This window comes from Mya arenaria, chromosome 16 (genome assembly GCF_026914265.1).
Source record: "Mya arenaria isolate MELC-2E11 chromosome 16, ASM2691426v1".
NCBI lineage: Eukaryota > Metazoa > Mollusca > Bivalvia > Myida > Myidae > Mya > Mya arenaria.
In genome coordinates, this window is record NC_069137.1 from 32,113,928 (window position 1) to 32,139,187 (window position 25,260).

The 25,260-nt window shown below is 33.6% G+C and overlaps 1 protein-coding gene across 5 annotated transcripts in view; it reads right to left on the reverse strand.

Moving 5' to 3' along the window:
* The window catches only part of LOC128221263 (intermembrane lipid transfer protein VPS13A-like), a 119,624-nt gene that overhangs the window by 44,157 nt on the left and 50,207 nt on the right, over positions 1-25,260 (reverse strand). For 2 of the 5 annotated variants that reach the window (XM_052929810.1, XM_052929806.1), the window contains 14 exons: positions 20,407-20,563; positions 19,192-19,310; positions 17,647-17,816; positions 16,593-16,672; positions 15,843-15,971; positions 15,165-15,301; positions 9,674-9,787; positions 9,115-9,267; positions 8,328-8,415; positions 6,304-6,318; positions 3,829-3,893; positions 3,518-3,532; positions 1,894-2,013; positions 305-430 (listed from right to left, as the gene is read on the reverse strand). In XM_052929810.1, coding sequence (XP_052785770.1) covers positions 305-430; positions 1,894-2,013; positions 3,518-3,532; positions 3,829-3,893; positions 6,304-6,318; positions 8,328-8,415; positions 9,115-9,267; positions 9,674-9,787; positions 15,165-15,301; positions 15,843-15,971; positions 16,593-16,672; positions 17,647-17,816; positions 19,192-19,310; positions 20,407-20,563 — 1,488 coding nt within the window. The remainder of the gene's footprint in view (positions 1-304; positions 431-1,893; positions 2,014-3,517; positions 3,533-3,828; positions 3,894-6,303; positions 6,319-8,327; positions 8,416-9,114; positions 9,268-9,673; positions 9,788-15,164; positions 15,302-15,842; positions 15,972-16,592; positions 16,673-17,646; positions 17,817-19,191; positions 19,311-20,406; positions 20,564-25,260) is intronic. The other 3 variants (XM_052929808.1, XM_052929807.1, XM_052929809.1) reach the window with 3 other exon arrangements.

The following is a 25,260-nucleotide window of genomic DNA, read 5'->3' on the forward strand; positions in this document are numbered from 1 at the left end:
GTGTACTGGAGTTTAAATCCACAAAATGAAGTAAAATGTTTCAAATCAATTTGGCCGATTGTTCAGGCCGTCATCATTGTTAACCATGGAATTGGTACTGTTCTAGAAGTTTCACAAATACACTTATGATCTGCGATATTCCTAACACGATTTGAGTCAACCTTTTTAAATGTACTTACTTTTTTCAATGTTCAATACATGAGCACATCATAAAACATTTCACCTTTAAAAGTTAACAACGCACAATCAACTATAATAAACTACACGCACTCCAATAATCAACCACTGTGAACTACATGCCTACCTCTAGGGATAGCTCCCATCTCCTGTATTTGCCCTCATGTAAGACTGGTTCCAACAACGGCTCCCACACTGACACCTTCTCATTGTAGTAGGCCACCTCCAGTTTCAGCCTGCTCTCCACAGACAGCTGAAACAGATATAAAATTATACACTACCTGTGTATTGTGGGCCTAAAAATAATCATCAATATTATTATTATTGTTATTCAAATAAAACTTGTTTTCAAAGCTTTTATTCAACAAACCTATGGACATATATTTCATGGATGGCATTTTATTGATTCATTTGCTAAATGGGGTCAATGATCCTCTTTTATTGTATAAATGGGATTTTTTTCCTTGGGGCTGGGAAAAATTTACATAATTTTTCAGGAAGGGATATGGGTCGAATTTCAGTGCCAAAAAAGCCGGAAAAACACTGTATAACAAGCATGGTATATGAAACAAATTAATATTCTGATCTTCCAAGTAAAGTTGTAATGGGAACACTGTAAGTGTGTTAAACACTTTACAATAAGCAATAGCCGTAGAGTGGTAGCAGGACCATTCTATAGACAGGCTTGAGGCAGATACAGTAAACTCCGGATATGACCAACTCCTCGGAACATTTCAGATACACAACCAACCACATGTTTTTTGCAAATTTTACTTATTGCCACGATATTGCAATACTCATACTGTGACATTATCTTTTTGATCTAATTTTCACTATACCCTATACTATAGCATATATAACGCCCATTACATTCAGTTTTATTACCCGTAACTTACACATCACTTTGTCTGTACTCAAAACGTAGTTTGATTCCTGACTATTATGCTTTACAACAATTTTCAGACGCTATTGTCACTTTATGGGCACTTATCCAAATAATGAATGCCCTTGTTAAACTTGTGTGAATAAGATATTGAATACAATGTAGTGTATAATTATATGATATTAATTATTTGTGGTTAAAAATAGCAAGAAGCTAGGCCCTCTGTACTGTAAACTTGAAAGGATGTTTGACCCCAGTCACTTTCAATCATGATTTTCTGAAAATCTTTAAATAGTAACAATCATGCCAAATCACATTTGAGCTAACACTGCGCAATCAGACGGAGGAGTCACATAACTTTAAAGGGGTTCTCACATGGGTCACCATATGTCACAACCGGTGAAACACGTAAGTATTTAATGTTAATTTCTAAACAACTTTTTTGACAGAAAGGATATAAAAATATTTTTAGCCTATAAAGACTATGCTATTTTCCGTCCTTTGTAGGCTAAAAAATATTTTCTGTCAAAAAAGTCTGTATGACTGACAAAAAATCGGCCCAAAAAATTCTGTTTGTAATATCTGGAGACGTTATATCAGGAGTTAATTGTAGTGTTTTTTTTCTAAGTTGATGAAGGGACACAACTCCAAAACTATTACACCTTAAGTCTTCCCATTTACTACACATATGTGAACTGTGTACTGGTATCATTGTGTACTATGTTTAATGCATTTATCTTAAAAGACTGTTTAAGTTAAGTACAAGACTGACACAATGTTATGACAATACATCTTACCTTTAAAAAATAAATTGAAAAAAAAGTATGATATACCTTTCCTGTCCAATCCCTAACTTCGCCCTCAAATGACATGTCAGTTATCAGCAGAGGCACAGTTCTGTTGCCAACGCCTCCTTCAATCTTCACCACAACTGTCGGCACTTTCAGGATCAGCTGCAACATGCAAAACATCAATCAATATAACCTTTAAAAAATGCTATTGTTTTAGCTGTTTCAGGTATAGGGTATATCTTAGCTATTTGTTAGGCATTGTAATGGATGAAGGAACTATTATAATATTTTTCAGCATTATGCATGTGACTATATAGACCCCTGGTAGACAAAATTATGTCAATTTAATGTTTTGAGATGCATGGCTTAAAAAATGTTCAATATAAGCATATATGACCATACAAAATGTACTAGAGGTCTTACACTTACTCACTGCCTTGACAAAACTTCATTTTAAGACTACTTACGTCGCCTTTTTTGACAATAAGCACAATAAGAAATTGATATGCAAAAGCAATGTTTATTTTGGAAGTTAGTACATTTCGAAATTGTAAATTCATGGTTAGAAATGTTAGTTCAACACACACTGAATGGCAATAGAACTGAGCAAACTACATCTGAATAGAAGCAAATATCTCAATTTTCCAGAAACGCCTCGCACATATAATAATAACTCAAGGAGATCCATGTAATACGAGGGTGAGGAACATATGGGTACATACTTATTCAATGCTTTTCCATTTAACCAAGTTTATAGATAATAATTTAAGGAATGAATTGCAGGGTTGATGTCATTATCGGGGTATGAACGCAATTGGGTTGGTCAATGTGTGTGGAGTCCGAAGGACTCCACGCGTACTTTGTTTGACCAACCCAATTGCGTTCATATCCCCGATAATGACATCAACCCCGCAATTCATTCCTTATATTTACACCAATAGTTCATTATTTCATTCAAGAATTGTTAAAAAAAATAGTTCATTTCATTTAAGAAAACCTTTCAGTAATCCGTTCTTACCCATTCTGTAAATAGAACGACCCGACTATAACCGGAAACATTTTTTTCAAATGACGTCACAATAACGCGGGAAAAGACCAACCACTTGAAATCACTTTAAAACGTAAAATTGAAACACTTCTGGTACTAATATATCTAAAATATAATAAACTAACACTTTTAAAAATGTTGATCTATATTTTACGGGACCTGCAGACACAATACAACCAATAACAAGATCAATAGCTTTCATGTATATTGTTATGCAATGAATTACGATCCGAACATATCCGAAGATGTTGCGTTCATCGATTGATGAACGCAATTGCCGAAAGGCAATTCATTTAAGGAATGGAAGTTGAGGTGTAAATAGTTTTAGTTTAATTGCGAATCTTTAGATGACAAATAGAAATTGATTGGCTATTGTTCTTCATCTTCTAATTGTATGTGTAAAAAATGGTACTGCACTAAAAATCTCAATGCAAACAAGAGGAAACCTTGTAAAAGAAAAGTGAAAAACAAAATGAAAAATCTAAGCAAAAAGAAATTCAAACTTTATATAAAATTTCACATAGTTCAAACATTCCTGATTATTACATAACAGAACACAAGGAACACAGGATTCATAAGGGTGGGTTAAGAGGCAATTCGAACGGTTTTTCACTTTACCCTTTCTTTATATTTCTGTTGAGATATAAGACATTCTGTTCATTTATGAACTAAACTATCCATTATAAATTTGGACAGTGATATAAAGGGTTTTTTTTACATCTTCAGTTTAAGAATTTCAAATTCATAACAAGACTATGAATGCTCACCCACAGGGTACAAATTCGTAAAGGAAAGCTGATAATGTTCACATAATCTTTTATTGAATAATTTATGTTTATGTACAAATATTTTACCATTATCTCCAAATAAATAAAAGAAATTTATTTTAACATCCTAACTTCTCCATTTTTCTGCAATAGTAGACTAACCTGTTCTCCCCTCTCTGTAAGTGGTTCCTCCACACCAGTTCCCAAGCTTAATGGCTCTGTGTCAACTGCAAATATACGAGCCAGGAACCAAGATATAAAACTGCCTCAAAGTAGTCCTTGAACTAATTTTGTACACACAAAATCTAACACATAAGATAGCATCAAATTAACTTAATATAGTATACAAGTGATGGAGAAAAGGGATAATTACAAAAGTTAGCTAACATCTTTTTAATATCAGGACCTTTTCTTAAAACCACCCAAACAAACTCTCAGATAACTGTAATTATACCAGCAAAAATGCTAACCCATCAACAGCCTGGCTTTACCATCTCAGTGTTGGTAAGTTTTGCTAATGGTCGAAAAAATTGTGATGATTCTTAGAAATTCACGCATACATTCATTGTGCCCATCTTTATGAATCTTGGAGAGTTGTTGGTTATCCTGGTGAAACATGAACCCTCAGAATATGTGCAGCTACTTTTTTTGTCAAACGGTTTTGTGCAATCTTAGTGAATTTGTTACTCAATCAGACATAATTGTACAGTCATCGCATAGGCGGTCGTGGCAATTTGTGAGTCATTGCAGATAATTGTCTCTCTTTTTAATGATACTTCAGTGCGAGTGGTCAAGAATGACCTCTTTACCATTCATCAGGATTACCTTTGGTTGGTCATGACTATTCAGTGACTTATGGCGTATAGGATTGTAAAGTATCATAGTAAAATCGTATCGAATCTGCTTCAAGTTACAGCTATGGTCAATCTGGATGAATCATAACCTTAACTGTGATTGTAACAGCCAGGCTTTAGAACGATGAAACATATAAAACAGTGGTAGAAAAACAGGGGCCCTTTTACGAATACTAGAATATACAAGATCACAAGTTTACTTGCAAACTGAAACTAGACAGTTGCTTTTGGACACAAAATCAGATGTCTTCCTCCATGCTTGTCTCATTCTATTCAACTACTTTTGATGTTATAATGGAGTGGATTGAGAGTGCTGTGCCAATGACGTGAACATTTTCCAAAGTTTCATGAAAATCCTTCGAGGAGTTTAAGACATATTGAGCATCATGAAATCTATAGCATGAATCTTTCACCTTTAACTGTAACCTTGAGATGGGGTGTCTGGTGTTCGAGTTCTGCATGTCGTGTAAATTTGGTTAACATTTTACCAATGTTTCATGTATATCCTTTCAGGAAATTATGGTAGGCGCTAGTAGCAGCAACAAAATCTATGCATTCAGCTTTTGACCTTTGATTTTGAGCCAGGTGCCTGTTTTATGGGTTCTGCACGTCATCTCGATGTGGTAAATTTCATAAACATCCTTCCAGGGATTTAGGATATATGGAGCAGACTAGGAAATTATGGCTCAAAATTTGACCTTGGCTCTGACTTTCACCATTAGCCTTGATGGAAGTGCATTGTGGGTTCTATAAGTTGTCTCAATGTGGTGACAATTATACACTATTTCATGAAAATCCTTCAAGGAGTTTCAGAGATATGGAGCGGAAATGAAAGTGTGACAGATGGACAAACGGACAGATAGACAGACATCTGTGCTAAAAACAATTTCCCCTGCATAGTAAGAGGGTAATATAAACTTGGCCTTGACTGATCAGTTAAATATCTACTTATTATAAAGAAAATTTCAAAAAGTAAGCTTGTTATTTATATGCTGAGACAAGGGTGGAGTACATGATACTTGGCATGCAACAGCCGAACATGCAAAGAGGAGTAGGAAACAAATGACAGCTGTAAAAAACATTACTAAAAGATCTAAATACAAGAAATGGTAATGTTAGCTAGATTATTTGATTATACTACTGTGGCACTCTATTAAACTTTAATACAAAGAAATAATAAATAATTGTTATTCAATATACCATGCAATTCCATCTAGATGGTGGTATATGATCATTGCCAGTCTTTGTTTATTAAATTCCAGAAATGTCAATTCTTACTTCATTTCCAAACAAACCATTCCCCTTTTCATTTCCATATAATAATTTATCATATGCAAAACCATAGAAACAGATTTTGTAATACATTCTGGGATCTACATTTAGTGCTGATCACCACATTAGCATGTATTAGTAAAGAGTCATATAAGCCAATCACTTTTTAATCTCACAGCACTTACTTGTACATAAATATGCATCAGTTACTTTAACAACTTTACAATCATACTTTGAGGCATTTTTCTGAATTGTAAAAGAAATGGAAAAGGGTATCATTTGTTTCATAGGCAAAAACTTATGATAAAGCAACCTAATATGCTGTATATAATTTGCTGAGTTGAACTACTGGGTATTTCATGGTCCAATGTCTCAGTTTCTTATAAGCAAACCCTGAACCAGAATTTGTTCACTACATAAGACTAGTATTTCTTTCACCTGCAGGTTATACATTTTACCAAGTTTAGCAGTGTACAGGGAGCAATTCTAACAGAAGAAACTATCTTTATACCTGAAGTTCCCTCGCCTAGAAAAACAGAACAGAATCAAACGGTTATACCAATTAAAAGGCAAACATTAAGAAATATATAAAACTATACATGTATTGCTTCAACTTTGTGTGGTTTTCTCTCGCGATTTTTAACCACCATGCAATATTTAATTTTCATAACAAAAGAAACATATTTAATTTTATGCATGATTATGTTTAACTCATTTGACTTTTATGATCAAAACAAACAAAAAATGGTAATAATTTGTGTACAGGTAAAAAATTACTAGCAATATTTTGGTGTGTTTTATTAACTTGGGAATCTGTGGCCACTAAGCTATTTGCAATGACTCCGATGTCAACAACAACATTCAACAATACCATTTTTACTTGTAAACTAGAGGGCCCTGAAGGCCCTTAATCGCTCACCTGATCCAATAAAGATCATCAACAATAACATTCTGATCAAGTTCCATGAACATATGGTCATAAATGTGGCCTCTAGAGTGTTAAAATACTTTTCCTATGATTTGACCTTATGACCTAGTTTTTGACCACACATGACCCAGTTTTAAACTTGACTTAGAGATAATTAATGTTAACATTCTGACCACTTTTCATGAAGAAACCTTTATAAATGTCACCTCTAGAGTGTTAACAAGCTTTTCCTTATATTTGACCTGGTGACCTAGTTTTTGACCGCACATGACCCAGATTCTAACTTGGCCTAGAGCTAATTAATATAAACATTCTGACTAAGTTTCATGAACATAAATTCATAAATGTGACCTCTAGAAAGCTAACAAGCTTTTCCTATGATTTGACCTGGTGAACTAGTTTTTGACCACACATGACCCAGATTTAAACTTGACTTAAAGATTATTAATATAAATATTCTGACCAACTTTCATGAAGATACAGTCATAAATGAGACCTCTAGAGTGTTAACAAGATTTTCCTTCAATTTGACCTGATGTCCTAGTTTTTGATCGCACATGACCCAGATTCGAACTTGACCTGGAGAGTATTAATATTAACATTCTGACCAAGTTTCCTGAAGATACAGTCATAAATGTGACCTCTATAGTGTTAACAAGCTTTTCCTTTAATTTAACAGGGTGACCTAGTTTTTAACTCCAGATGACCCAATATCAAACTCATCCAAGATTTTATTGAGGGTAACATTCTGACCAAGTTTTATTAAGATAGTGCCCAAATTGTGACCTCTAGAGTGTTAACAGTCAAATTGTTGAAGATGGACGACGACGATGGACGACGGACACAGGGCGATCACAATAGCTCACCTTGAGCTAAAAACAGATGAGCTAATTTTCAAAATTAAAGCAGTCTTTGTAGATACATGTATGAAAGGAATGGAACATGCTTAAGTTAAATTTACAAAAATACATGGAATGCAAAGACAAAATATTGTCCTTGAAAAGAAAGCTAAATCAGGCAGGTACAAAAATGCGCAAATATGAAAGACCAACTTGGTGACTTCATCAGTCATACTTTTGTCATTTCCCTACAAAAATTCATTAATTTCACACATCACAATTTCTTATTTTATGATTTTCTTCTTAAAGTCAACATTTCAAACTGAACAATTTCTTAATGCACAATTTTTCTTGAAAAAATGATTTCAGACTTAAGATTACACACACACTTGTAAAATAGGAAATATGAAGTTACCACTGGTCTCTTGCATATTAGTAAATTTGATTGTGCAATTGAATACGCAATACAATTAAAACATGCTTATCAAAGTTACAGTGAGTAAACTGTTATGCTTCTACAAACATCACATTTATAAAAAATAAATTGTAATATTTTTTCAAATTAGTCGAATCATTTAGCCAAAATGTGTCGTGACTCAACGCTAACCAGCATGGTACATCTTCCAAAGGGTGGCATATTATAAGTAATCTATTAAGTCATGCCTTAATGACTCATTCACTGATTACATCTGATATCTTATTGTCCAAAACATTCAAATCATATCATTTCAAATACCACCACAACAAAAAAGGCTTCACAATACATACCGGCCTTGAGGAACCAGAAGTTACAGTCCTGTATCCTCTTGAACTGCCACAGGTCAGCTGGTACCACTTCTTCCGCTGTAGCCTCCTCCTGTAGGGTGAATAAACAATCATCTTGGTAAGTTTGCTATCAACCAATGTTCTAGTGGTATGCTCAGGGCAATCAGAACTACAGACCTATGGCAGCTACATCAAGCCTATAACTTCATGCTGTTGGTGCTCAATATTTGTTCATTTTTCTTGACTGCTCAACTTCCTTTTTGTATTAACATTTTCAATTACCCCACCTACATGTAGTCAATACCTTATATAAGGCATCCTATATTGACAGAAACAAGTGCGTACCTTGCTATACCACATGTCTGCAGTGTCTCTTGCAATATATATATACCAAGTTTCATGATAATATCTCAAATTGTTTTTCAATCATGGCCAACAATGTAGTTTTGCATGCTAAGACCAACAACCCCCAGTCTATCACAACAAACAACCCCCAGTCTATCACAACAAACAACCCCCAGTCTATCACAACAAACAACCCCCAGTCTATCACAACAAACAACCCCCAGTCTATCACAACAAACAACTCCCAGTCTATCACAATATCTTAACCTTTTTTTCATCAACCGACAGACAAGTTTAAAAGTTTGGCTAATCAACACCTTAACACCAAACTCACAAACATGGTTTTATTCAGCCTCAAACATGATCCAGCTTCTATGACAGAGGCATTAATATGGGCAAGAAATGACATACAATAGTACAAATTGACTGACTGAACACTACTCACACTTTGCTGGGAGAGGCCAGCAGCTATAGCTGACATCGTCCTGATGGTTCCAGGCGAGATATTTAGGATGAGATCTGACGTCGACACATCCATATGTGCCCCCTCCCCATGGGGGGTCTTACTGTAGAACGATATGTCACACGGGGTAAGGATCTGTAATGTATACAAATCTCATGTAAGACATCAAGGATAGATAGGATCCAGTGTTGACAAATCCATAAGTGCCCCCTCCCTGTGTTTTTTTACTGTAGATGCACATGGGGTAAAGATCTGTATGGTATACATATATTGGGTGTAATATTGAGTATAATCCATATGTGCCTCCTCACAGCATAGTGTCTTGCTGTAGGACGATATCATATAAGGGTCAGAATCTCTTACAATAACAGTACAAGTATTCATGTCACTGAACATCCAATATTACGTAAATTACATTGTCATAATTACAAAGCCTTTCAGTGCTCTGTGTTTCACGTAATTATTATTTTTTAGATTCCCTGCAAATATACATCTTTTCTATTAACAAGTTTACTAGAGGGTTTTTAAAACTTGTTGAAACCTGAGCCCCTCCGGTCCTATTGTTGTATTTACAGGATACAATGCCCAGGTTCCGGATGCTGGCAGACATGTCCATTGTCTCTGGGCTCTGTCGCATCTGGAACTTCAGCTCCATCTAAGAGAAATGAAAAGAGAAAATACCTTGAGTTCAAAGTGCATATATTGAGTAGGTAAAAATAAGCTACAAGACTTAGTGACCACCAATTATTGATGGTAAAGTGTCTTCGAGAATGGTTAACCTCTTTGCAGCTACAATATAATACTTAACAATTAAAATGATGAATTATATTTGTGAATGGTACATGTATATCGCGGGCTTAGCGCAAAACGGTTGTAACTGACATTTTGAAAATTGTTCAGGAGAGCATAAAAACTGATTTATTTTCCTAGTTCCTATCATTTTCAATTTGTTTTTTAATTATAGATTTAATTTTGTGTACTTTTCATGAATAAATCACAATAACACCTTGCATTCATTTTCTAAAAGAGATATTTGTAAATCAGTCAGTTACAACCGTTTTGCACACAAAAATGAGGAATTTTCTAAATTTATTTTTGCGCAAAAGGGTTGTAACAGTCAGTTACAACTGTTTTGCCTGAAAAATTGAAGATATTTTTAAATACATTTTGCGCAAAAGGGTTGTAACTGAATCTTTTTTATTAAAATTTCTTTGATAGCTTTAAGATATTTGACTTTTAATCACCATTTTTTACTTGCAATGTAAATTATACTTAAATACATCAACTGATGATAAAAGCTATGATGTTTTCCAATATTTTTTTGAAAATTAAGTTGTTTTTATATATTCTATGTATATTTTTGTTAATATACTTAACACAAACAGGGGTTTGGGTAAAATTTTAGTTTAATATCACATTTATTATATATGAAAAACAATTAAATAATTAATTTATTTAAACAACAACAATATAAACAGCAATTATCTTGAACATCATATTTTAAGTTAATAATCAGCTTTAATTTCAAGCTGTAAATGATGAATAACTGCATTTTGTTAATACAATGGTGAAGTGAATAGCAATTTCATTAACTAATTAAGATATGCATGTATATTTCTTATTTCTAGTTTTTAAGTTAAAATGATATCAAGAAACATTTTACAAATCACCATAGCATGGTGTTAGTAGTTTATACTCTGGGTCCCGGCGTGAGCACATTGAAGGGTCCCAGAGTGACAGTTCAACCACCGCACCTGGGCAGAACCAGTACTAGGTGCCTTTACCTTTGCAAGGAACTGACAACTTCTGTACATGCCAGTGGCAGTGGTACAGTGCGAATGATCGTAAAAAGGATTTCATAACCAATCACAACAGAAGTGACCACCATAGCATACTATTGACATCAGCTCTTACAATGACCATCATTGTGTAAACAATATACAAGAACTTGAAATTTAAATAATCATTTAGCAAAATTATTTTAAAATTGACAATGACCAATTCCGGTACCAAAAAATCGTATCCTGATGAAATCATTTAAGGGGTAAGATATTTCCAAAGCTCACAAATATCAGACTTTCATCTTCCAGTACTCCTTTACTCAGCACAAATTCCATCTCCTTCGCCCATGAATATCAGAAACTTTCCATCTACTCTTAACAAATCCTTAATCCCAGCATGATTTGATCTACTTGGCTCATGAATATCAGAATACTTTCCATCTACACTAAACATCATTAACCAGCATGATTTCCATGTACTTGGCTCATAAGTATAATAATGACTTTTATTGATCTTCTCAAAACAAACCATTAACACCAGCATGATTTCCATCTACTTGGCTCATGATAATCAATACGACTGCAATGTACTTTTAACAAACCATTAACACCAGCATGATTTTCATTTACATGGCTCATGGATATCAGAACGACTACCATCATCAACTCTAAACAAATCTTTTAACCCCAGCATGATTTCCATCTAAATGGCTCATGAATATCAGAATTACTTCCATCTACTCGAAAGAAATTATTAACCCCAGCATGATTTCCATCTACTTGGCTTATGAATATCAGAGTAATTTCCATCTACTCTTAAACAAATCATCAGCCCCAGCACAATTTCCATGTTAGCACATGAATATCAGAATGACTTCCATCTTGTACTCTAAACAAAGCATTAACCCCAGCACAATTTCCATCATCTTGGCTCATGATAATCAGAATGCCTTTCATCTCCTCTAATTAAGTCATTAACACCTGTATGATTAACATCTACTCTAAACAAATCTTAGCATGATTTCATCTACTTGGCTCATGAATACCAGAATAACTTCCAACTACTCTTAAACAAATCATTAACCGCAACACAATTTAATTCTACCTGGCTCATGAATATCAAAATATCTTCTTGAAACAAATCATTAACCCCAGCATGATTTCATCTACTTGGCTCATGAATATCAGAATACTTTCCATCTACTCCTAAACAAATCATTAACCCCAACACAATTTCATTCTACCTGGCTCATGAATATCAAAATATCTTCTTGAAACAAATCATTAACCCCAGCATGATTTCATTCATCCTGGCTCATGAATATCATAATATCTTCTCGAAATAAATCATTAACCTCAGCATGATTTCATCTACTAGGCTCATGAATATCCGAATAACTTCTATCTACTTGTTGACAAATCATTAACCCCAGCATGATTTCATCTACACCTGTATGATTAACATCTACTCTAAACAAATCTTAGCATGATTTCATCTACTTGGCTCATGAATACCAGAATAACTTCCATCTACTCTTAAACAAATCATTAACCCCAACACAATTTCATTCTACCTGGCTCATGAATATCAAAATATCTTCTCTAAACAAATCATCAACCCCAGCACAATTTCATTCATCCTGGCTCATGAATATCATAATATCTTCTCGAAATAAATCATTAACCTCAGCATGATTTCATCTACTAGGCTCATGAATATCCAAATAACTTCTATCTACTTGTTGACAAATCATTAACCCCAGCATGATTTCATCTACTAGGCTCATGAATATCAGAATACTTTCCATCTACTCTTAAACAAATCATAAACCCCAACACAATTTCATTCTACCTGGCTCATGAATATCATAATATCTTCTCGAAATAAATCATTAACCTCAGCATGATTTCATCTACTAGGCTCATGAATATCCGAATAACTTCTATCTACTCGTTAACAAATCATTAACCCCAGCATGATTTCATCTAATAGGCTCATGAATATCAGAATATCTTCTATCTACTCGTTAACAAATCATGAACCCCAGCATGATTTCCTTCTTCTTGGCTTATGAATTTCAGAATAACTTCCATCAACTCAAAAAAAATCATTAACCCCGGCATAATTTCCATTTATAAAGCTCATGAATATTTGAATGATTTCCATCTTATCTGATTTCTATCTATTTCTTATCCAGTAGTTACTTGTAGTAGTGACCAGTAGTAACCAGCATGACTACCATGACAATGATGACACCAACTGCATTCTATGACTTGCAACTATTCCTACTGCTTAGCCAGTCAAAAACACCAACATGGCTTAACTGACATAGCTTATGAATACCAAAATGACTTAAATTGAGTTACTTCTTCGCTAGTCATAAACACACCAGCATGACTTCAAACTGTATAGCTCATGAATATCAGAATGACTTTACATAGCTACTTCTAAAAATTTATAAACACCAGCATGAACTCGACTACAGAGTTCATGAATATCCAAATGATCAATAGATCTACTTCTTCCTAGTCAAAATCATCAGCATGACTTCAAACACCAGAGTTCTTGAATATCAAAATGACTTCACTAGATCTTCGCTAGTCATAAACACCACAATGGCTTGAAACTATATAGCTCATGAACATCAGAATTTCATCCATAAGATTTAGTTCACATCAGCATGAATTCAAACTTTAGAACTCATGTCGAAATGATTTCAATAGATCTACTTTTTTGCTATTGAAGATCATTCAATCAAGCGAAAGCTCATGAATATCACATGAACAAAAAGAAAGAAGGAATTTATTTTTGACTCGGAAAGTGACTGTCAAGAAATGCAATAAATCAGTTGCAAAATAGCTTCCATTGGATAAAGTTTTCCGCTGGAAATAAGCGTGTTATAGGATACGAAATATTCAGTCAAAGTATATAACATTCTTCTTGAAATGGTAGGGGAATTAATTTGTGTTTTCACCATTCATGATGTACCTTAATCATTAGATCAATTGCCTTTGTTTTTCATTAGTTTATAAAAGTTATGATTCTGTGTACAAAACATGTCAATATTGCCAAAATATGAAATTTCAACATGCAAACTCATTTTACCATAAAAAGCCCATGAAATATAAATAAATAATAAATATTATCAAATAAAAACTACTTATAAAAACAATATTCTTGTAAAAAACACACATTTTTTTCCTGTTTTAAAATCATGTTTGAACTTTACATGGAAGACTAAATTCTTAGAAGTGATATTTAATTTTCAAGTTTTAAACTTAAAATCACTTTCCTAACCATATTTTTTTCTTAAGCAAGAGCCTTAAAATACTATCGAATTTTTTCAATTCTTTTTCCTAAATAATGACTTTTTTATCTTATGGACAATATATCATACAAATTAATAATATAGATGAATAAATAGTACTAAAGGAATAAAACATGAGATATTGTTCGTAATAGTGATGTTTTAACATGCATTTTTTCATTTTATTGGGAGTTTATTTTAAAAACAAATCATTTTTCATCAATTTGACTATCTCTCCTCAAAAACAATGCTAAATAATCATGATGTCATCAATGATGTCATCATGATATTGGAGTTACATCCCATCCCAATGGTTTATTGACTCAAAGTTTTCTGTGCAAAACGGTTGTAAGTGCAGTTACAACCGTTTTGCACAAAAATAAATTGCCATTTTCAGATACAACCTTTTGACAAATATGGCTTTATATACATTTATCCTTAAATTACAGAGCTAATTTTTTAGGATATTATGGAGGCTTGTAAAATAGGTTAAAAAATATGAAAATATCACTTTTGGAAAAAATGTCAGTTACAACCGTTTTGCGCTAAGCCCGCGATATAATAGATCATGAACTTAATGCCTTCTGAACTATATTTTTTTTTAACTATTAAAGCAAATTTAGAATACAACCTACCTTTAACCCTATGACATTGCAGATATGCAACCATTAAGTACTAGGCTTAATCATTAAGATTCAACATTTGGGTTTTTAAGATGTTAACACTCACTCCACTCATTCTTAATCATTAATGCCATCAAACTATATCATAACAATGGTTACTACGGGTGTATTGTACAATTTAAACTATCAATCTTATTTTCAACAGCAAGTAGACTAAATAACTTTTAAAACCACACAAATCCTATACAAGACAACAACACTGTTTCACTTACATCAAGCATAAGGGCGTTGGTATTTGACAACACCACTGTTTCACTTACATCAAGCATAAGGGCGTTGGTATTTTCCCTGGCCTGGTCCTCTATCATGATGAACTCTGGCCGGTCTATCACCACGGTGATATTCATCTCGCCCACAGGGGGTGGGGCTTGGGTGGCGACCTCTTTGGGCTTTATAGCTGTAAAAAAGGAGGTTTATTATTTTAAATCGTAGTAAGCAATATCCAACTGCCTGATCTTCTATTATAAAAAACTCTTGCTGATATATCATCACGGTGATACTCAACTCATCCATGGGGGTTGAGTAGAGTCCTCCCTGGGCTTTATAGATGTAAAGGGGAGATTAAACCATTCATTTAAATTAAATTTAAGCTGTACCATTATGTATATTAAGTTTCAATATTGTAAATTAATTTTCAAAAGGTAGAAAATAAACTAGTTTTATCATTAACTATCTTGTTTAAAGAACAAAATTACAAATGAGAATCTGATCATACAAGACTGAATTGTGTAGATTAAGAAAAATGTGAGTTTAAGACAAACATGAAAACTACAGATTATAGTAACTGTAGCTTAGTTAAATTGAATAAGGGTCGATCAAACTGTAACTCTTAACTTGATAAGCATCTATTTCAGTTGGGGGTTGGGTTTCTGTCTGGGGAAGCCCCTCCATGAGCACCTTCACCATTAAATTTTAATAGTTTTAAAGATTATCCATACCTTTTTGATCCTCTATTGCAAGAGGGGGTGGGGTTTCTGTCTGGGGTAGTCCCTTCACGAAAAAGTCCGCCACGGACATCAGGAAGTCCAGGCACACACACACATACAAGCTTGACATGTGGACATCAACTGGAGTTGTAATTAAATCACATTATTCTTCAACTTCTTTTTTGTCGGTTATTTTCATGTTTTGATCATTTATGCAAGTTTTGGTGTTTACGATATCATCATGGTGTTATGAATTCCTTCTGTTTAAAACAATCGGGTTTTCACGAATGTCTTCGGTGGCTTTTTAGCTCCCTTCTCTATATTGTGATTCCTATGTTTCGTGCACATATCTGTAAGTATCTTGAATTCTAATATGTTAAGTTAAAATGAATATTGTTTAAACCAAAAGTTCTTAATTTGGAACTAAATGTTGACTTTTTAAGGTTTAAAAGTAATTTTATTGTAATCTAATTATCAATATATATCTTCTTTTGACTATGCCTATTATCATCCAGTAAAATATCATTCTGATATGGCACTTTGTTGCCTGTGAGTTGTCTCGATCAAAGTGGAAAAGAACGAGATTTCCAACCCAGTAAAAATATGAAAACATGTGTCTGTCTGTTATGAAATCTTAGTAATAAAGCTGAAGTATGTGAAATTTGGATCATGGTTAAATCTCTCTAGCTTGGTTGTCAAGCCTTTAGTTACAGCCTTTTAATTAAATATACAAATTATGATGAAATTTTGAACACTGCTTACTCGTCTTATCGTCGCCGGCCTGTTTGAAGGATACATCAATCATGTCCTTCCCTCCACCTTTCTTGCTGCGCTCCATCATCCTGTAACAGAGATGAATGGTAACCTTCAAGTATTCCAAATAAACATAGCTGAAGTATTCCAAATTGGTATTGTTTTAAGTATTCGAAATTGACAACCATTTTATCATAACAAGGAACAAGAGTGCCTTTTAGTGAACGGCAATGCTCAATGCCTCTCAGTCAAACAAGAGGCATAATTTAGAGTGTTAAAGGCAGAGTTATGGGCCTTGCTATACATGTATGTATTGTCTCTCAGAACATGTATACAAAGTTTCATTTGAATATCTTGAACAGTATTAGCCAATGTTTAAGTTTTTGCATAAAGCTTATGACAATATCTTAACTTTTTCCTTCATAAAATAAACGCTAATTATCAGAGAAAGTTTAAACATAATTATTTTATTCAACATATAAACTTATTTAAAACATTGCAGCATTGTATGTCATGCTATTACAAACATCATATATATGAAAGCAGAGCTTAATTTTTTTCTCTTCAGTCCATCAAGATTTATGGTGATGATTAGAGTACAGACAGTTATTCATGAATTTGTAATTTTGGGTGTGAGCAAGTTAATAATGAGTTGACTTAAAACCAAAACCGTCTTTTTAGGTAAACACAAAATCCACGTTCAATCTTAATCTTGATTTTGTATGCTTTATCTTAAATTTATTTCACAAAACAATTAATTTATTTATTATATGTTTCCAAGTAATTTATAGAGATTTATCTGTGAAATAAACTAAAATTTCATTTTTTTGATAAACTATGAAAATATCATAAAGATATTTTTCACTGTTTTGACATTTAAGCCTGTTCTGTTAGCCACTGGTGAACTATAGCTTTAAGTTCTCACTTGATGAAATATATTGCGATCCTACCCTAAAACAAACAATCTCCTCTATGACTTCAACCATGAACAGTCAACAGCAACTTACAGTGCAACAAAACACCCTTATACTGAATTTAACTTACCGGTAATCATCCTACTTACTTTGTAATGCCGCCCTGTTTCTGCATGCGTTTATCATCCATCATCATGTCCTTCAGTTTGACAGCAGTATCAATATCGTTGTTAGACATGATGCGACCCTTTAGCGAGAAGAAATCCAGGGCAAATCCTCCAAGAAGCTTCGATGCATCTCTAACAACTAGACCAGAAGTCTGAAACAAAAGGAATGTGATTGCTTTATTATTCCATGAGTCAAATAATATGATGTGCAATTTTACAGATGGTAAGAAACATAAACCTTAACTTAACTAAGCTAGAGAGAGATACATTTATAAATTTAAAACATGAGAACATTTAGGCAAAACTCCTACATTTCGTTCAGTTAATCAAGGGGCAAAGGTCAATTCAAATTTCCGCATTATTTGGTACGCAGACACTCAAAATAATTTATTATTATTTGTTAAGCAGGAATCAATAAGAAATTGAAGGAGATTCAAAACACATGGGGGGAGGAGAAAGCAACCTCTGGAATAGTAGTGTACAAAGTTTGATGTAATTTTTTTCAAATATTTTTTTAAGATGACAACTCTGCTACCAATAATGACGAAAGAGCTATCAAAAAAGCTCTACTTTTTTTTTTTAAGAACCCCAGATGAGCCAATCTTACCATGTACTGTAAATGAATTGGTATTAGACGCACTTTTTTCCCTCAGATTTCGATGTAAAAAAATGCCTGCATCTTATAACCAGTAACAAGCTTTTGAACTTATTTTCTGAGGTCAATTTCAGACAGAGGGTTTGTTTATACTTATGTAGAAAGGGATGTTACTCGCGTCATATTGATCGAGTATATACGGGTTAAACGGCAGTTGAAGATCGGGATAAGGTATATCGTAAGACTTCATAATTAAAAAAAATATTGTACTATTAAAATTATTCAATATTATTTTGAAAAAACATAATTAAACATACATATAAAGAAGCAAAGCTGTGCACTGTCAAAATATTTTTTGTCAGTTGTACAATAAGGTGTGAAAATCTCGCACTGCCTTTAAAGCTGTTTAACATACCAATACTACAAACTGTTGCGATAATGGTCTTGTTTTTTCGCACTTTGCCACGTTCTTTATTCTTTTCTGTAGGTGTTGACATTTTGAGAACAAACCCGTACAATATAAGGTTTTTGCATTACTAAACTTTTCATTCTCGACACGATATACTGTCATAAAGAAATCTTACAAATTGTCATAAAAGGTACTTTTCAGTGCCATCCAGATACAAATTTTAAATAATTTGTTATATTTTTATATAACATGAAAGGAATAAACAATGAAACATATTTTGTTTTGTATTAGTATGGTATGGTTTTAAAAATAACCATTGCCATTTTCACGAATTTTTTTTTTTCCGTCATTGTCAACAAACATGGTGGCCGATCGCAGCAGAAGATTTTGACATTTTTTCTATGTGTCCTTTAACCCAAAACATACATTAAAAGATTTTTTCTCAGATTTTTTTGTCTGCGTCTTATACCCCCTATCGTCTTATACCCAGTCATTTACGGTACTAATCATATCAATAACTTACCAAGTTACTATCTCCAGAGTACAGGGTGGCCCCCAGACTATTTACAATGAAGGTAAACTTGAGTTTACACCACACTTGAGTAGATGAGCCAGGTGCTGCTGGGGCACTTTGTACACCAGCTGAAAGGTTGGAAATAAATGTTTAACCAGTGTGCCTCTATAGTCCCCAGACCATATACAACAAATATATAATTGAGTTTCACCTCACTTGAGTAGATAAGCCACTAACCCTGGTGGGTGGGGCGCTTTCTAGACTTGCTCAACTGTAGGACATAAGTTTGTTAAGAAGTCGTTAAATGTAGTATCAAGCCTGTTGGAAACAAGTACTATCACAGAAAGTGATGAATACCCCCAGAGGCAAGACAGGTACATGTGTAGTAAGATAGGAAGAATTTTGAAGTGATCACAAGACCAAGTTCCTAGCATTGATATTATTTTCTCTGATGTGAGTACAGTTTATTAAAAGAAGTGGATAATGACAGATCATACCACTTGAAAGAAACACTTATAAAAATAATGAGTCATGATGCAGATGACAAAATGAATATATTCACTCGCTTGTATTATTATGAAAATACTTCATTCAGTTATAAGTGATTATCAATTGAATATTGATCGACTGTTTATATATATTTGTTTTCAATTAGCTCTGATGCGACTATATTCATATTTGTTATTTGCTCTGATGTATGTATATTTCTACATGTAAATGAAAAAGAAGTAAATGATCTAATAAACCAAACAATCGGCATATCACACCACTTATTTCAGCAACTATTGTTTGCTCATCAGAATGACCTGGATTCTTTGGCTATGGCCTCTTTTACCCAGCCCTCTCAAATATATTCTCTTTGAACAGTTAAAAACCTTGTCAACAAAAAAACAAGGGAAACAACTCATCACTACTCTCAGTCACAATTTCCCGCTCCTGATTGGCCCCTGATTGTATGGCCAGGTTTTCTTCAGTCCCCTATTTAGGAGCAATTTTTTCCTACCCTCTGATATATTCTCTTTCAAACATTAAGAAACTAAAGAACCAAACAAGGGCCACAACTCACCACCTCTCACAGCCAAAATGGTCTGCTCCTGACTTGCCCTTGATTCTATGCCAGGTTCTCTGCAGTCCCCTATTTAGAAACCATTTTTTTCTTGCCATCTGATATATTCTCTTTCAATAGTTATAAACTTTAACAACAAACCAAGGGCCACAACTCACCACTTTTCTCAGCCACAATAGCCTGCTCCTGACCAGCTGATTCTATGGCGAGGGTCTCTGATGTTTCCTGTTTAGGGGCTGGCTTTGTCTGGCCCTCTGACAAGTTCTCATTCAGGGTTAACATCATAGCAGTGAAGTCTCCCTGACTCAAACACAGCTGGAATAAACACAATTGAATTTGAGTTGTTTATTTTGTTGTACAATTTATTTAATAAATATAGCATGACGGTGATGTAATGTGGACATGGCACTTATTTAATACATATACACTTGTTTTTTATGTTAAAGCCTATCTCAAAGCTTCAGTCAGTATATTTGTATATATAAATAGACAAAACAAAACAAATTATTGGTTACATAAGGCCTCATAAAAACTTTTTAGCCTTCTTTTTATGAGAAACAAAAAAGCAATTTTGTTTAAAAGTATGTTGACACTTACAGCATAAACATAAACCATGATGGTGAACAACTTTTGCTACAAAGCTAACAAATTGACTTTTTAAAATTTGTTGAAAATGTTGTAAAATTGATTACTTCATTACCACAGCTTATGGACCTTTAACTCAAATGGTTTCAAAAGGCTAGGTAAAAAAAGGCCTCGGGCCGTATTCATAAAGCTTCTTAGGGAACATTTTCAACTTGGTGAAATTTATCGATTTTTTTCACAACAAATATTACAAACCAAATTTCATTAAATTCTTTAATCATTTTTCTTACTAATTTCCATATCCTTTCGAATACCGCTACCGTACATCGACGCGCTACCGTAGCCGCCTAATGCAGACCAATTTTTCAAGGGTGCTGGTTACCGCTACTGTTTTACTGTAGGAATACTGTAGACGACTGAAACGTACCAAAAAAGTAGGTACGTCCAGTTCCACAGCCGCAAAATGCACATTTTCCACAAATTTGTGGTACGTTTTTCATTAAAATAAGAAGGATTGTGAATTTTAAAAACAGCATTAATACGCTATGGTACTTTGTCTTAGAAACAGTTACTACACTACGGAATTTCTTTCAAATATAATAACCATGCAAAAATAAGCAACGGTATTTCTTTAAAAATCGTCATTTAACATTATTCGCCTCTGGCTTTTGTAAATTTGCTTTAATAAAACAGCATGCTTAAGCTTTTCCTCTTGTATCAGAAGTACGCTGTGGTATCACTGTTAAATTTATGAAATGAGCAAAACTGCGCAGTGGTATTACTGTGATATTTGTTTTACGGACTGTGTGTTAACTTCGATAAGGTAGACATTTCATGTTACTAAATCAGTCACTTAAGTGCACTTTGGTAGCGTTCTTGAATCTAAAAGTATGCAAAACTACGCAACGGTATTTCCTGTATAAACATAATACGTAATCAACATAACACAACCCATTTCAAAGGCGACGTTGCCTTTGAAGGTCATTTAACACTAGTTACGTTTCCTTTTAAAACTGTTGAAATATATGCTATAACTTTCTTATAAATCCAACCGGACATCTATTACGTGATCGCTATAAAGTTATCATGGAAACCATGACTGCAAATATATCAATATATCAACAGAACATCCATTAAAAAACAGCTGTCACAGTTGCCATGTTAACCACTGCAATAGACAATAAACCAACCGGACAAATATCACAAGGTCGCATCAAGGTTACATTGGAACCACAGTGACCCCTGTTGTGAAAGTTGTATGGGAAAGGAGCATGACTTAATACAACGTGCATCAATACATATCTGTCGATGAAGCAATGATCAAATGTCACGGTCACCATTCAAGAATCGTTGGTGCTCCGTGTGTCATGGGGTATCTCAGGAATTACCAGGCGTACTTAAGTCGAAAGATAAAAGTAAGGTTGACTCAAACAGTTGTAGAGAACTGAAGAGAAAACATCACAGGATGATCATGTTGTATTTGCCGACAAGTTTAAAACATCAGTTCCTCTGGCGTTTGGAAAAAAAATCTATACAGTCGTGTCACGCATTAAACACCGGAAGAACATATCAATTGGTCAATCGCAAAATCAGTCCACGAAAAGAGATGGCAAAGTTAGGATGCTCAGCAGAGGGGAACACATGGCATGAAATATTTCGGACCGGAAGCTTATGTCCACTGCATGGGAATAATCAAAACATGTGTGCAACCCAATGACATGTTTCAATCCTATACTATAATAAATAGCCGACAAAAAAAGGTTTTGACCGAAGAAGTAAATACAAATGGAAAGTGGGAAAAAAACATGCAACAAAGTTATTTTTTAATTCAAAAAGGGCATAGGTGTTGTAGACAGTCAACATTTACAGTGTACCAACACAAAGTGCTTATTTGTGGACCTAATGTGTGTGGTTTGCCGTGGACATCTGGCTTGTGATTCATCATGTACAAAGCGTCAACCCTCCGGCTACCTATAAGCTGTTTGAGAGAATGGTAATACTTTTTTACAGTATATTACAAACATGCTGTAGAATGTTAAATAGTAACCACAATCAGGTTTAATAACATATTGATCGTTGCATGTACCACCAAAATGAAACATGAACAACATCTTTTAAAATCAATCCGCTGTTTAATGTTTTATGTTTCTGTTTTTAGGTTGCAGAACAACTTATCGGCGGGAAAAGCACACGTATAAGGAAATCCAAACAAACAAACGACATTTTTTAACTTGACCTCTTTGGCAATGTGCAGTGCAGAGTCAGCTTGCACAAGTATAATTCTAATGTTTGTAAAATAAAACTCAAATGAAATGTTATTTTATTTAAGGGAATGTTTTATTTCGTATCGTGGCATTACCTCTAGGAAAGGCCAAAAGGAGGTCAAGTCCAACAAGGCTATGGCTCCAGAAACACAGAGGAACGGAAAACAACAACTCATGTATGTAAAACATTTTCAATAATATATGTTTTTTTATATAATGGCATTTTGAAATGACCCTTAAATCGAAACAATGAACGGCCTCTGAAGTTCATGAAAATGCATACATTAAATAATTTCTACTGTTTAATGGCACATCTTGAATGTTTAGTACAAGAAAGCGCCATTTAGATCAATCATGTATTAAAATAAATATTCAATATAGTATTGATGAAATAATCATAACAAAATGTTGTTCAGGTGTTAACCTTTTGTTCCTGAAGGGACGAATAATGTTTGTTTTAATGTTTTTTACAGAATTAAACGTTTCATGCTTAAAATGAGGACATATTTTTCGAAATTACACATATACAATGCAATTGTCGCTAACAATGTGTCTTTATAACAAATATTCATCAATATGTGATTTCTTTTTACAGACCGATGCTATTGCATTACACCAGAAACTCCACTAGACTCTGTTGCCGTTTCGTTAATCACATGCTGTGATTATACTGGTGTTGTTTCCCGTGACAAATCTTGCGATATTTCTAGCAATATAATAGTTACAGTCAAATATTTTGATTTATGTTTTAGTCTATGTTTTTCTATTATATAATTATGTACATGTGTTCTTTGTTGATAGGAGAAATATTATTATCATTATTGATTTTCGTCATGTTTGATTTTATCCCTATGTTTTCCTCAAGTTCCTATGATGTAAATAAATGATCTATACATTTTATAACCTTGATATATGAATGAATTATAAATCCGTACTGTATTTGGATTTTAGTCCTATAAGTATACATTTATATAGGAAATGAATGAACATGTGTGTAAAATATCAAAATAGAGAATTGTTATTTTAATTCCTTTCTGATTTATTTGATAAAAAAACATATTGCTTTTTAATCGCTCTATGCATGTGTAAAAACTAAAATAAACAGAAATATGTGTAATATAATGAAAACTACAGGGACAAGCCCATTAGACGAACAGTAAAAAATAGGCCCTGTTAAGGGGTACACGTCAAGGACCCAAACAACAATGAACTAGAGACACAAACATTGTTACACCACTTCTTAAATCATAAGTTTCACTTTTTGTTTTATTACTGAATTTTACATAGAATGACACGTGCCTGGAAAACTGTGATAATGTGATGTCTGCATTAAAATTAAGCACGGCTAAAATAGCGTATTTATACATACATAGTGTAGTCACACTTGGCATTCCAGAGAGTGTTTATGTGGATTTGTTCAATTTACTCCGATTCAAGCACACACATGCATGCAACGTTGCCTTACAAACATCTTTTTAAGCATTGTACTTTTGAAATATTTTGGAAAACCTTTTTCTACTAAGTACTGTAGTACAAAATTGCTGTTTTAGAAATATCAAATACAAGCCGTAGCGTATTTATGAGGAAAACAACAGACATAAATATCGAGTTACTACAAAAGTTAATACTGCCATAGTGTATCTATGCATGTACACGTGGTATAATTCCAAGATTGATCATAACATTAAACGTCTCCGGCAATTTTGAAATACATATACCTGAAATGTTTGTGCTAGAACTACCAGATTGTATTAATGCATAATATTATCCTTTATGTACTTAACAAATTGTTCAAAGAAGTAATTCCTATCTACAAAACTCGCCTATAGTAGTTTTATAAACAATAAAAAGTAGCCAATACCGAAGATGAAAATTACCACAACCTACATATCACAGGATTACCATTGCGCTGTTTTGCATGTGCGTTTACCTACTGATGATTGTCTTCAATCAAATTACTACAGCACACGTCTACGGTTATTCCTACATTTGTTCAAAATTCATCATATCCGTAGTGTATCAATGAGAGTTTTGTATTTTTTCCGAAGTCATCCAGAGCGTAGTCATGCCGATATGTCATATTTATTAATAAGTGAATATTTTAATTGCCGTTACATAATAAAACAAATAAAATGCATTTTATTGTATAAATGTGTCTATTAA